At 39.2% G+C, this 14292-nt stretch overlaps 1 protein-coding gene across 1 annotated transcript; it reads left to right on the top strand.

Annotated features, from left to right (window-relative positions):
- The first annotated feature begins 1117 nt into the window (after positions 1 to 1117).
- Positions 1118 to 10251, top strand: LOC104416450 (serine/threonine-protein phosphatase BSL1). Its single transcript, XM_039299648.1, is given in 9 exon segments — positions 1118 to 1460; positions 8002 to 8185; positions 8433 to 8634; positions 8717 to 8884; positions 8962 to 9198; positions 9737 to 9823; positions 9918 to 10016; positions 10085 to 10148; positions 10151 to 10251. Coding segments are annotated over 9 exon segments (1485 nt in total).
- Positions 10252 to 14292: the final 4041 nt, after the last annotated feature.

Genomic DNA, 14292 nt, shown 5'->3' with positions numbered 1-14292 from the left:
CCCTCTCAAGATCTAGTTTAGGAATAAATCTTAAATTCACTCCTAAATTACTTTAGCACCAAGTAAAGCTCAAATAAATAAATGGACTGCACCATGACAATCAGCACGAAATTCCGGTCACCGACCATCCCGGTTGAATTTCCGGAAAAATAAATAATTAAATAAATAATTTCGAAATTTAAATTAATAATTATAAAAATCCAATTTAGGCTCGTAATGCCGAATTGGACGCCGAGACAAGCCTGGAAAATTACCGAGACTCGTTCCATAATTAACATGGCATGTCTACTTGCTTATGTCTATTTCTAACCACCTAACATGCATCATTAAGTCTCTAATTTAATTGATCTAAACTAATCTAACCACCTAATTGCATTTAATTAAATCTAACCAACTTTAAGTATAATTAGCAAACTAAGAAAGCTTTAGTGAGTAAAACTCACTTGACAAAAGTGGAGACCGAATCACCACACGGCAAAATCGGACTTTCGACAACATTGGCGGGCTTGGACCGGGCCTTGACCTTGGCCCAACAAATCTCAGCCCAATTGAGATTTATTCTTGATTTTGGGTTGGACCCAAGTTGGCTTGGGCCTGCTGCGAAGATGGGCTTCAAAAACTGGGCTTGAAGACTACAATTGTTGAAAATTAAAACTTGCTGGGCTTGATTGGATTGGGCTTCAAGAGGGCTAAAACAAATTGAACTGGGCTGAGCAAGATGCAAACTGGAAGCTGGACTGTTCGGTGGCTTCAAATGAGCTGCTGGGCGGATGAAGACGGGCCGAACAAGGCAGAGCTGGGCCTCGACAATTTCGTGAAGGCTGAGGGCACGCTGCTAGAGAAGACTGAAGACGGAAGCCGCTCGTGGACGATGGCAGACGCCTGGCAGCGTGAGGGAGTCTTGGTCTTCGGTGGATGGCGTGGTTGACTGCCTCCGTTCCTGCGGCTTCTCTGTTGGTGTGGCGTGAGTGGCCGACCAACTCGGTGGAATCGTGGGCTTCAAGCGGTCAACCAAGAGCTTCAATTGAAGCTGTTGTTGACCAAACCAGACATACACATGGCCAAGTGGCAGCAAGCTCGGCAGGATCAGCTTCGGTGGAAACAAAGACAAACGAAAATGGGCTTTGCTGGCAGGGAGAATTCGGTGGAACTGCTGCAGGGATCTTCGTTGGCGTTGCAGGGTTTCTTCAACGCTTCAGTAGCTTGGGTCTTCGTGGAGAAATTGATGACCGGTTGCTATAGACGTGGCCAAAGCAGGAGGGATACAGGCGTGCGGATTGATGGTGGGCGACAAGAGCTAGTGAAGCAGGGCGTTCGTGGAGCTGAGGAAGACACGCGGAGGAGGCTTTGCTGGGCTGGACTTCAACCGAAAGAAATCAAGCAGAAGCTGAGACCGCAGAGTCAAAATGAAAAGGATCCGTGCGCGAGGAAGAAGATAAGAGAGAGGGTTGTGATGAGAGGTGAGGGCCCATTCAGCTTGATATTTTACAAAATATCTCCCAAAACCATTCTCACTACGTATAATTTCCTACCACAATGACCTCTCTCATTATTCTTCTGCCCGTCAAATCGGCCCAAATGTTGTGGTGGGTGAGCAGACACGAATTTGGGGGAAAATTGGCTTAAATGACTCAAATTCTCTCTCGAATTAATCTCGAATGACCTCAACAAAAATCACTTGACCTCTTAATGCCTCGATTAGTAATTTTCTTCATCCAATAATCTCTCACACTTCTCAATTCCGCAATCAAAACCACCTTCTGCATTTTCTCGCACAAAAACAACCCTACGACAACTTTTTTTCCCAAAAATGTTAGGTGTCGAAAAAATCTTCAAACCGAGTCGATCTCCTAAAATTTATTGTGACATACTACCAAAACTTCAATTTCTAAAATCGATTCAAATTGGCGGTTAATTTTCATTCAGCGCGTTTTTAGCGTGACCTGACTATCGAGTAGTTTTGAACTTTTCGCAATTGACTCGTGGCGATTTTCTTCGAGCCACAATGAACCCACTCGACACATTGGCAACTCTATATTATCATGAAAATCTTGAGGCTCGATTACAAACACATGGTACCAAAACAATAAGAGAATCGCCTAGTGCCGATCGACATGAATTTTCTAATTTAGTGGTGTCACCCATGATTAGCCATACATCCAGTCTATCTCGATTTCTAATCAAATTTTTTTTAATCTGTGCCGTAATGACCTCTAAAGATGGACACGATTGAGAAGCCGATTCCCTGTCGAATTCTCAAGTTTATTGCCCTAAAATTTCTTAATTACTTACGCAAACAATCTAGTTATTTCAAGAGTGATTGGCTCTGAAATAGCCCTATAAACGCGTCAACGAAATGCCCGATTAATTCAGTAGAAAACAGGTTGAGAAATTTAGGATGTCACACAAATGCTACTATTTTTGTGTGATTTGCTCACCATTTGTCCCCTTTTTCATTTTTTTTTTTCCAATTTCGGTTAGAAATCCGACTTAGCTAAAACTCAAAACTCCTGTTTCACCCCTATTTAGTTAGATTTTTGCTATTTTTGTGTGATTTTTTTGTTAGAGATTTTAAAGTCAGATCCTTAATGAACTTTATTCATTACTTTTTTTACTACGTTGTGGTTTTACATTTTTCAGACCTTGTTTACTAGGTCAAATTTAAGTTGCAATGGCACGTTACCCTATTATTTTGTGAAATTTCTGATGTGAAGTTGAACTTCATTGAATTTTTATAAATGCCTATGAGGATCGTTTCAAATAAATTTCTTAATGAAGTTTGTTCCCTGTGATATTGTGCACATTGTGCAATTTTCTTGGGACATTTATCAATGGGTCTCCTTCCCATTTTTTGCTAATTTTTTATTGTCCTATTTGTAATGTTTTGTCGCAAATCCTTGCTGTGATTTTATATTAGGATTTTTTAGAGTGACTTGCATGTGGAATTAGTATTCATCATCTTCATGAAATTTATTCAAAATTCCTTAATCCTCATTGTTGAAAATTTTCAATAATTGAATAATCTTTTGATGACATTTTCTCCAAAATTGACTGGAAATGTTGACTTTGCATATCGAAGTGAATTTGGTGCATGTGATGCTTTCGACATTAATTGTTTAAAATCTATTAAACTTTGGATTTGATATTGAAATTGTCAAGATTTGGATCATATTTAAAATGCTAGCGACACTTGTGAGTGTATGATATACGTCCCATACTAGCCTTGGCAATTAAATGCGTTCCATAGCCAAGATGTTCCTTTGTCTAAATGTTTTGCTTTCCTTTCTCAACATTTCAAACACATCCAAATCTTCGAAGCATCACATAAACCACACATGCATGAAACCATTCCATTTGTTAGAAATGCTTGTGATTGTGATTTACGCCTGTCCAATGTTGGCTCACTGAAAATTGTTTGATTGTTTGAGAAATAAGGCTTGATGGCCTGCCTACATGTTTATTTCTCATAATGCATGTGAATCCTAAATGTATGCCTAGGTACAATGCTTGATTCCATGGATATACTTTGGGGCTCACCTAGAACATGTTTTAGGGACTTATAAGCATTAATGGTTATGCAAGAACACAAATGATCACTAATGAATGTAAGTCATGAAAAATGAATTAGGGTAGGTGTCTAGAGGGATCGACATGTGAATTATAAAGGCCGACCCCAAGACTCAAATTGATTTATTTTGAATCTTCTCTCGATTGCTTGACTCTTTTTGTTTGTTTCATGGTTGTGATTGATTTTGCCTTGAACAATTGTTTCTTTTCTCCTGTATGTACCCAGTCTAGATTTAAGTCAGGATTAGATTAGGCCCTTGGAGGTGGAAAATCATCAAGTTATGAAGATGATGGAAGGTCGATGTTCATTTCGACCATATTCTTGTACTATTTTCCTAATACATGTTTCGGGCCACTTCATTTGTATAAACACCCGATGAGGTGCGGGTTTTATTTCCCCCATTTCATTTTTCTCTACCATTTAGGTTTGCGTGTTAGATTTATTATTTTTCCTACAACCGTTTATTTGAATGTTTACTTATTGTTTCGCTTCAATTGAGTGTTTTCTTTTCTCTTTCTTAGAAATAGAATTGCATGAAAACAACCATCCATGCATGATCACTTAGTTTAGACTCATTGATCGAAAAAAGTAAAAAGATAGACATGATCACCTTAGAGAACAAGACAAACCATTAGGTACGAAATAGCGTTAATAGAAATATTAGCATAACCTAAGTCCATGAACCTAGATTTCTAGTTGCGTAGAAATCGAGAGATAACTCCCAACCCTCGATTGGGTTTTCTGGTCGACCCCCAAAAATGAGGCTAGTAAAATGAGGCTAGTGGCGACTCCCGTCTTTTTTGGTTGTTTAAACAACTAGTTAATAAATGAACCTGTCAAAGGGGTATGGGTCTCAACAAGACTCAACATAATTTAGCATACCCATTGAGAAAATTTTCCAATGGATTAAGTGGTGCCATCTATGGCGAACGAGTACTATCGAAAGGGCTATTGTGGTAAAGGTACCCTGAAATTCGATACCCATATTCGACATTCTCTTTCAAGGTGTGTCACTCGTGTGGGTATAAATCACGACACATTTTCATTATCACATGAGGTATGACCTTGGGAGAGCTCACAACCATGTATGAGGGGACGTACAATGGGTTCGTTTCGAAAGGTGATGTGATGATGTTTTTTGAAACGTGAACCATGAGGGAATGTTTATGGTTAAGTATCCCTAAACTTGACATTTTCTATCTCCATTTGGGGAGCGCGAGAGGTCCACTGGAGATTGGTTACTAGTTAAGAGGAGTTGAAGTCATTTAAGAATAGTTTTCTTGTTAACCAACATGTTTTATGTAGGATGATTTGCATGTCAAAGTCACGTGAAAAATGAGGTAAGTTGCTAACCTTCTTGTGTTAAATGGTCTCGTAAGTGGGAGATATAAGGGGCGAAGTGTGTGTAAACTCCTTGTCTTGTAGGTGGTGAAATGATGTATGAATGAATGTATGAATGAATGATGGGTTATAGTGAGGTGTTGGATGTTTAACTTTAAATGCATGTTTACAAGCTTTAGCACTATATTGCACGCACAACCACAGTCTAAAATCTTGATTGCCCAATTAAAAACCTTTAGCAAAGTTTGTGGGTAGAATCCATGAGTGAACACTTGTGGTAATCTATACTTCCATTAATGCACTCATCCTGATTGATAAAAGTTGCACTGATCAATGATAGTAGCGGTGAGTAAACTACTTTTATCCTTTGAGATAAGGACCTTGAGCTTTTAGTATCCTCATCCTTAGGTGTTGAAACCTCACAAGTCCTCATGTGATGTGTGATTTGTGCTTGCCATAGTGTTGGTTGATAAGACATCATTCCCGTTTTATCGTTGTTATTATTCTAATTTTTGAATTTCAAATTCGTACTTCATATTTCCAACAGCGATGCATCTTTAATCTTGAATGCCCCTTTAGGTATAGGTTTAGATGGACAAGTTCAAGATTGACGTTATTCTTGTGTCAAGGAGCCTCAAGATTATATGAGATAACCTCGATCTGAAGCACCAAGGCTGTGTGGAGAAACACATTGGTTTTCTCCCGATCTTAGTGGAGGTCGAACCCGGAATAGTAATGGTGAAAGCATTGGTCCACTTTTGGAATCCTATGACTTCCACCTTTGTGTTCAACTTGTCACGCCCCGATCCTCCAAGCGCATGCCCATCTCTCCTAGTTGATTAAATAGCAATGTCTTAGGACGCATCGCTGACTCATTCATTTTAATACGCATGCGGAAGCAAATAAATAATCCCCAGACAACAACAAGATGGGATAGAAAACTAGGGCCATAATTTTTCGAATTGAAAATCACAACATGCTTATATATATAGACACACACACATATCAAGCCGTGTCATTACAAAACCAGTCTATAAAAACAAGGTCTCAAACAGGGGGTTTATAAAACTACAGATCCTCTTCCTCCACCTCCTCACTCACATTAGAGCCTTCCTTTGAGTACACCGGAGTTCCTAGATCTTCAAGATCCGGGTCTACCGAGTCTACCATCAAACCTTCAGATCCGCCGTACATTTCCCAAAAGCAACCAATACGAGTTGACCCCGAAGTTCGAGATAATCATTGGGTTAGGTAAGGCTTCCCTAGGTTTCACTGCTCCTCCTATTAGACAAAACCTAATCTCTCTTTCAAGTCAATTTCTTAATATTCATCTGAAAAAATTATAGCCATTCTTAAGAGAACTTCAAATTCCATGCTTTACACTTTCCTTGAGCAATATCTTCTTAGTCTTGAGCTTACATCTGGGAATCAAATTCCCTGCACATTTCTTCTTATGTTCTTTCTAATTTTTTAATGTTTTTTTTTTCAATGTTTTAAATAAGTTTAGTTTTAAATTAAATTTAATTAATTTTTATATTAAATTTTTTATGATGTCGAGATAAAAACGATGTCGTTTTTGTATTATTTATTCACGTCAGCATATGAAATGGCGTCGTTTTGCACTTCATTCGCTGGAAAATTGCCATGTCGGCATTTTGGCCGAAATAGTATTTAAGTGATCCATTTTGCTCCGATTTTGGCACTTAAGTGTCACTTTCCAAACTTTTGGCACTTAAGGGTGCGCATGACAAAATTTCGGAGCAGAAATTGATTTCTCAATTTTATTTCAGAAATTGAGAAATTAAAAATTTTAGCTTCTGATTTCTTCTTCAAATTTATTTCTAGAATAGAAATCTATTTTAGAAATAGAAAAATCAAATTGCGTTATTAAACGGATTTCTATTACAAACTTGTTCTGGGAACAGAAAACAGAAAATAGAAAAGTATAAATTTTATCATGTGTACCCTAAGGACGTGCATGATAACCATTATGTTCCAAAAATAGTTTCTAGAACATAAATGAATTTTTCTATTTCTATTTCTAGAAGAGTTTCTAAGCAAAAATAACTGTTTGATAATGATACAAAATTTATATTCTAAAAATAGAATTTCGTTTGATAACGACACAAAATTTATTCTTTTCGAATGACGGTGGACCGGCGGATGGCGGTGACGGACGATGGCGGCGGTGGTTGGTGGCGGCACCGGCGGCGGCGGTGGCGGTGGCGGCAATAGCCGGCGGGCAGCGAGCAACCGATGGATGGTGGTCAGCGCAACGGATGAAGGACCGGTTGATTTTTTAACGATGAGAAATTTTTTTATTTTTCATTTCTATTCCAGAAACAAAGAAATATAAAATTTCTACTTCTGATTTATATTCCAAACATATTTTTGGAATAGAAATCTATTCCAAAATAGAAAAATGGAATAAGTTTACCAAACAGATTTTCATTCCAGAAACAGGTTTGGAATATAAAAATTATTTCTAGAATAGAAATTACTGATTGTCATGCACCTCCTACGTATCCTTCCGTGCCAAGTTTTGGCACTCTAGATGTTTGTACCTCCACTAAGATAGACTCTTTCCAAAAATTCTTACCCTTATCACTTTATTTCTCATTTACCAACTCAACTATTGAAGGGTTCTCTTGGGACTAGGCCCATAAGACTTCCTTTATTTGTGTTGTGTAGACCAACCTTGCTCACGAGAGGTTCAAGCCAGCTCAACCTAAACCTAGAAAAATTTCACATAAATAGTGTCGATACATAGTATATGGAACTTTAAGCTACATCTTATCAACGACAACGTTATCGTAAATATCTCACACCAATTAAATGAAATTCTATATGAACAAGAACTACTCAACACAAATTGTCACACATGGATTTAATATTGACAAGGATATTGTCAAAGCCCAAACAACACAGCAATAAAATGCCTCTCTCTCCATATGAGCATTGTTTGTCCATCTAATTGTTTGTTTAGTTCAGAAGGCTTTTCCAGCGATTGCATGACCTATGTTCTTCTCATTTGGCCTTCTCATCTGGTCATCCATTTGTTCCCTTAATATACTTCGAATTATTCAGTGCAGATATGCTGCTTGATGATCGTTTGGTCATCAAAAATTCGCTGTTCCAGTTGGATAGCGATTCTCCCATGTTAACATCGGAGAGAGCCTCACTTGTCAATGGTCCAAAATTAAATGCGTCTAGAGCTGTTCCTGCAACATCTCCAACTTCAAATAGTGCACGAGATAATTCATCTGGTGGCATGGGGTATTATACTTTCTTCCCCGTCTCTCCTGTCCTTCCTTTTCTCAAGTACGAGTCTGGAATTTGTTGTGCCTGCAGTGACATACTATTGTTTCTTTTCGCTACCAATCCGTGTCCCTCTCTGCTTCCCTCCTTTTCTGGCCACTAGGCTGCGTGCCTACAGGCACTTGTTGGCACGCAGACACGCTCAAACATTTTAGTTAGCATCTTGTTTGCGTTTATCTTAATGACATGTCTATAATAGTTCCAGCATGGACAAAAACTCGATGGAAAAACTTAGGGAGGCTTCAACTACTTAAGCTGAGGTGGCTAATGCTGTCTGGCAAGCTGTTCAATCGACATCTTCTGTCCCTGTGGAAGAAACATCAGTATCAGATGAAAACTCTCTAGCAACTGAAACTGCTTCAGATGGTAGTGACACTAAGGGAGACGTTCGTCTTCATCCTAGAGCTGTAAGTCTGTGAACTTATGTCATGGTCTCACATCAAAGGGTGTTTAGTCTCTGTTCTTCGTGCTTACATTGTTGTCCTACAGGTGGTAGTTGCTAAGGAGGCTGTAGGTAACCTTGGTGGAATGGTAAGACAGCTATCACTGGATCCATGAAAAAATGAGAGCAGACGGATGGTTCTGATGAATAATGACCTGTCATATCCTACAAAAAAGTTCACCAGACAGAAATCTCCTCAAGGCTTGCATAAGAAGGTGAGTGTTACAGAAGTCAATACCATCATCCTCATTCGAACTTTTGCCAGGCTTAATTACCTCTTTTCTCTTTTCAGATTATATCCACTTTGCTTCAGCCTCGAAATTGCAAAGCTCCTGCTAATAGGAAGTTTTTCCTGGATTCTTACAAAGTTGGGGAGATCTGTTATGTTGCAGAACAGCTTTTCATGCATGAGCCAATAGTTCTTCAGTTAAAAGCTCCAGTTAAAGAATTCGGTGACCTACATGGTCAATTTGGCGATCTCATGCGTTTGTTCGATGAATATGGTTTTCCTTCCACTGCAGGAGATATAATATATGTTCGATATGGTTTTAATCATTTCTTCTAAGTTCTATACTTGTAGTAAATGTCCTATGCATGCTGGTCTTTGCTGAGAAACAGCATGACAACAGGAGAGAAATTCCAAGTGTCCTAAGTTTAAAAACAGTATCGAATTGATAACTGCAATAGGCACTAGAGCTAATGGTGGGCTGCATCATAGTCATAATATACTTTGCTCAAAGTTTGACAACGTTAAGGTGATTATGCATAAGTTTTGTTCAGAAATTCTATCAAAAGTTTAAACCGTAGACTACTGTTATGATTTCGGTTTGTTCAAAGGACGGCTTGGAAATGTCAAACCTGGCATTCCCTACTATTGTGAGGTGCACTTTATGGTGGTGACTTTTGTTCATGTTGCTTAAAGGGCCACACATTTTCTGAATCTCTGATAATGGTAAAATTTAGTGAATTGATTCTTCTGGGGAGGAAGTTTTCCCAGTATTGTATTGTATATATATATTTTTTTTGGGTTATGTGAAAATGAAACTTAAATGTCTATACATTGACACAGCTATATTGAGTATTTGTTTTTGGGAGATTACATTGATCGGGGACAGCACAGTTTGGAGACTATAACTTTGCTTCTTGCTCTTAAGGCTCGTTTCTGCTATGAAAGAGATGATTATATATGCAAATGCGAAGCAATGTTTATGTTGTTTTACCAACTGGGCCGTGGTTACCTTTTTGTAGATTGAATACCCAGAAAATGTTCACTTGATACGAGGAAACCACGAGGCAGCTGACATAAATGCATTCTTCGGTTTTCGTCTTGGAAGCATTGAGCGAAGGGTGAGTGCAGGTGTTCAGTTATTTGTTCTCTTTTCCAAGGAATGTTATCTCAATTTGCTTTTGTATAGGCAGAGAATGATGGAATATGGGCATGGACACGTTTTGATCAACTTTTCAACTATCTTCCGCTTGCTCTCTCATAGAGGAAAAGATAATCTGTATGCATGGTGGCATAGGAAGCTCAACATTCAAAGACCACCGACACCTACCAGGGGTCGCCCACAGCCCGACATAGACCGTAGCTCCCTTGCATATATCTGAGTTCGACCAAATAGTGTGGAGACGCTGAATCTTCGTTCCTGGATTGGCGGGCTTATTAGCTCGTCATGGTCACGCAGACCATTCGCCACGCGAGAGCACGCGGTGTAGTTGTCTACTGTGGAATATGATAGTTGGGCTTGTTTGTTGCATAGGTGTATACATAGTTTGAGAGGTAGCAAATTTTACCAGTTATTTGTGAGAGTCTCTCTTTTCTTCCCCGCCCTCTTTTTTCCCTCCTGCATTGAGATTACTACATGTACATGTATATTAGGTCTTTGTAAGAGACGAGGAAGATAAAGCTGAATACAGGGTTAGTCGTGCCGGTGGCATTTACTAATGTAATGTAAATATTTCTTTGATTTTTGATTATTTAATTCCAAAATCATATCTTTTGTGAAATTTAGTTTGGATCATCGGAAATTTCGAGTGGCACAGATTTGTCAGATTCTTACAAGAGCCAACAACTCCCACAAAGCTTTTAAGGCTTTGTCCGTTTGTGTATCATTATTACTGTCGCTTGAGCTTGCGTTGCAGGATTAAATCAGTTGGTAGTTGTTCTCCTTTTTCTTCTCCCCCTCTTGCTCCTCAATTGTTGGTTCTTCTGACAAATTTAAAGCAAGATTTTTTTTTTTTTTGTCAAGGGACAGAAAATTGTTAAAACTTCTTGATTAGGAGCGAGGGAAATTACAAATTCGGTGTATTTTCCTTCCCAATTTTCTTCACCCTTGCTCCCAAACATAGCCCTAGAGCTAAGCATCTTGAAATGATCCATGTGATCTTTAAGAAAATAATTGGATGAAACAATCAATAGGATAGTCGAAGATACTATTACATACGTTAATGGGATCGGCCCGTAGTTGAAGAAAATGTCTCTAATTCCACCAAAATATTATAATGCACTTCAAATAGTCCTGAGATCGGTTGCAACCATGAGTAGTAATTTGATTTCATAGGCCTAATATGTTTGTAGCGGTAACTCGATTGCACTTATAATTAGTAATCTGCATTGATGGATGGTAATTTTACCATAGAGTTTGTAATAAGAAAATGTTAACAATTAGTAATTAATTAATGGAACAGTAATTAAGAAGAAAAAAGGCCATCTCCTCGCGATTTGAGGTTTCTCTCTATCTCTCGTAGATAGCAGCCCCCCTTTTGTCCCTTTCCCAAACCCTAAATCTGCCAATCATGGCTGTTTTTAGACATTTTCCACCCGATTAAACCCCTCTCTTCATTCCGTTACATCCCTGGCTGATGGGCAAGGCTAAAAAGTTTCAGTATGTCGATGGGTACTCTGCCAATCATCCCAATCTTCATCTCTGTAAGTGCCGCTGGATGGGTTACCCCTTCTGAACTGGATCTCGTTGGTTGACCCTCGAATACTGGAAGTTTTGATGCGACTCATCCGATCCACCAGGTTCTTTCCTTATACTGGTTCCCAATCTATGACCATCTAGCGATTGTGTTGTTGAGAAGTTTTTCAGTGGATGGGATCATCTGGTTCGGTGGCGTTTGGCCTCACTTGGTGTTTCAGCAGTAGCTTGCTGTGTATTTCCTGGTATTAACTTTGTCTTAGAGCTCCCTTCACTCCATAGCCAAAATCTATATTGTCTCGGCTTTTCAACAACTGAACAGGAATGGCAAATATAGAGGAAAATCACCTTCGATTAGCAGCGTTATGCAGGCAAATGGAAGACTTGTGGTCAGAAGAAGACATCACAGACCTAGGGGATAACATTCCAGAAGAAGAGCAAAAACAAAATGAGCTAACTCTTTATGGCAAGTTATATTCGAAGCCAAATGTTAATTTCCAAGCGTTTTGCAGCACTATGAAAAGGGCATGGAAAATAGATACAGTGAAATGTGAGCAAGTTGCACCTGGATATTTCTCGTTTATGTTCCAATCCAGTGAAGAAAAAAGGAGGGTGATAGAAATTGGACCTTGGTCTTTCGCCAGTAATCTTCTTGTCCTTAGAGAAGGTGATCCAAGCATACCTGAGCATTGTTACGAATTTACTCATTATGCGTTTTGGGTACATTTCATAGGGCTACCTCGAGCTAGAGTAAATGAAGAATCCATACGCCTGCTGGCCTCAAGAATGGGGAGAGTTGAGGAGATAAAAACAGAGGCGAGAGGCAACAACTCGAGGAAAATTGGAAAGGCAAGAGTAGTGTTGAATTTGGCCAAACCCCTCAAAATAGGAACAATAATAAATTGCGGGGATAAGAAGTGGTGGATCGACTACAAATATGAAAGATTACCTCACTATTGTTATTCCTATGGTCGGATTGGTCACTATGCAAATTATTGTACTGAAATACCCTATGAAGAGACGGGTCTTGCTCAGGACCTACCGGGCAGGTTTGGTTCATGGCTGAAAGCGGAAGTCAGAGAAGAAAGTCCTTATTGGAAGACGTTTTATGGTAAAATTGAATCCCTGGTCCTTGAAGAAAAAGTTGTTATGGAAACTCAAACAGAAGAGATTGAATCCACCATGAAAACAGCAGCTGGAGTTGATAACTCGATGGCACTTGTCCTTGTTCAGCCTGAGAAAACAGAACATATGAGTGTTATTAGACGACATAATTCAGATCAACACCAAACATTATCTATATCTCTTGCTGGGAAGGAGAGTACCACAAAATACCAAGAAGGGTAAGGCGGTTTATAAAGCACCAACGGCTAAAAAACAACGGTGAATCAGCCCTTATGAAAAGAAAACAACACAAGAGCTTGTGGTAGATGAACAACAACTGTTGGACGCCCCAATTCAATCTTCGGAAGGGGTGAGTACATGGGCTATGGTGGCTGGCTCTAATAAGCCACCAGAGCAAAGATGAAAGTATTAAGCTGGAACTATCAAGGGCTAGGCACTCCCTTGACAGTTTAGCATCTCCAAGCCCTAGTGGCTCAAGAGAGGCCCAACCTGGTTTTTCTCATGGAAACAAAAAATAAGAATCCTATTATTGAGAGGGTGAGGAAAAGGATTAAGTTTATAGCATCTTTCACTATCGAACCGGTTGGTATTGCAGGGGGACTAGCATTAATGTGGGATGAGGAGATTAAAGTGGAAGTAGAAGTAAGTTCGGGGGAGCTTATCACAATAAAATGTACTGTCCTTAATAGCGGCGATTCTATGAGAATCTCTTTCATACATGCATCAACAAACTTCCAAGCGAGACTTAGATTATGGCGCCTAGTTAAAGAAAGCAACTACTCCTATCCATTCCCATGGTTATGTATTGGAGATTTCAATGAAATACTTTACCATTGGGAAAAGGTCGGGTGTAGAGAAGTGGATAGATACAGAATCGCAGCTATTAGGGGGTTTATGGATGATTGTTCCCTGCTGGATAGTGAAAGCAAGGGATGTGCTTTTACCTGGTCAAACAACAGAGAAGGCAGCGCATTAGTGAAAAAGAGGCTAGACAGGGCTCTTTGCAACATGGAGTGGCGAGTAAAGTACCCAAACGCAATGGCTTTTGCTCTACCAACAATAGGTTCTGACCACAACCCGCTAATTCTAAATCTTCATCATAAGAAAAAGAAAAGTCAGAAAAAATTCAGTTTTGAACCGGTTTGGTTAGAAGATCCAGAGTACGATGAGGTAATTAAACGAGCTTGGCATGCAAACAACTCTACTGAAATCAATCTTACACACAAAATAAGGCTGGCGGTTGCTGCATTACATAAATGGAGCTGGAGAAAGTTTAAAAATGCTCAAACACAGATCAACCCCCTCAAATTTCAGCTAATGGAGTTAACAAATACAACAACTGGGGAGCAAAACAGAGAGGAAATCAGCAATATAATCCGGAAAATAGAAGATTTGTGGAGACAAGAAGAGATGTTCCGGTGCATAAAGTAGAGAATAGATTGGTTAAAATGGGGGGGATCAAAACACCAAATACTTCCATGCTACTACGGTTCAAAGAAGATAGCGAAATAAAATCTCTATGCTAAGGTTAGACGATCAAACCTGGTGTAGGGATCCGGAGACTTTAAGTAATCACA

This window comes from Eucalyptus grandis, chromosome 8 (assembly GCF_016545825.1).
Source record: "Eucalyptus grandis isolate ANBG69807.140 chromosome 8, ASM1654582v1, whole genome shotgun sequence".
NCBI lineage: Eukaryota > Viridiplantae > Streptophyta > Magnoliopsida > Myrtales > Myrtaceae > Eucalyptus > Eucalyptus grandis.
The sequence above is the reverse complement of the archived record's forward strand: the minus strand, read 5'-3'. Positions and strand labels throughout refer to the sequence as shown.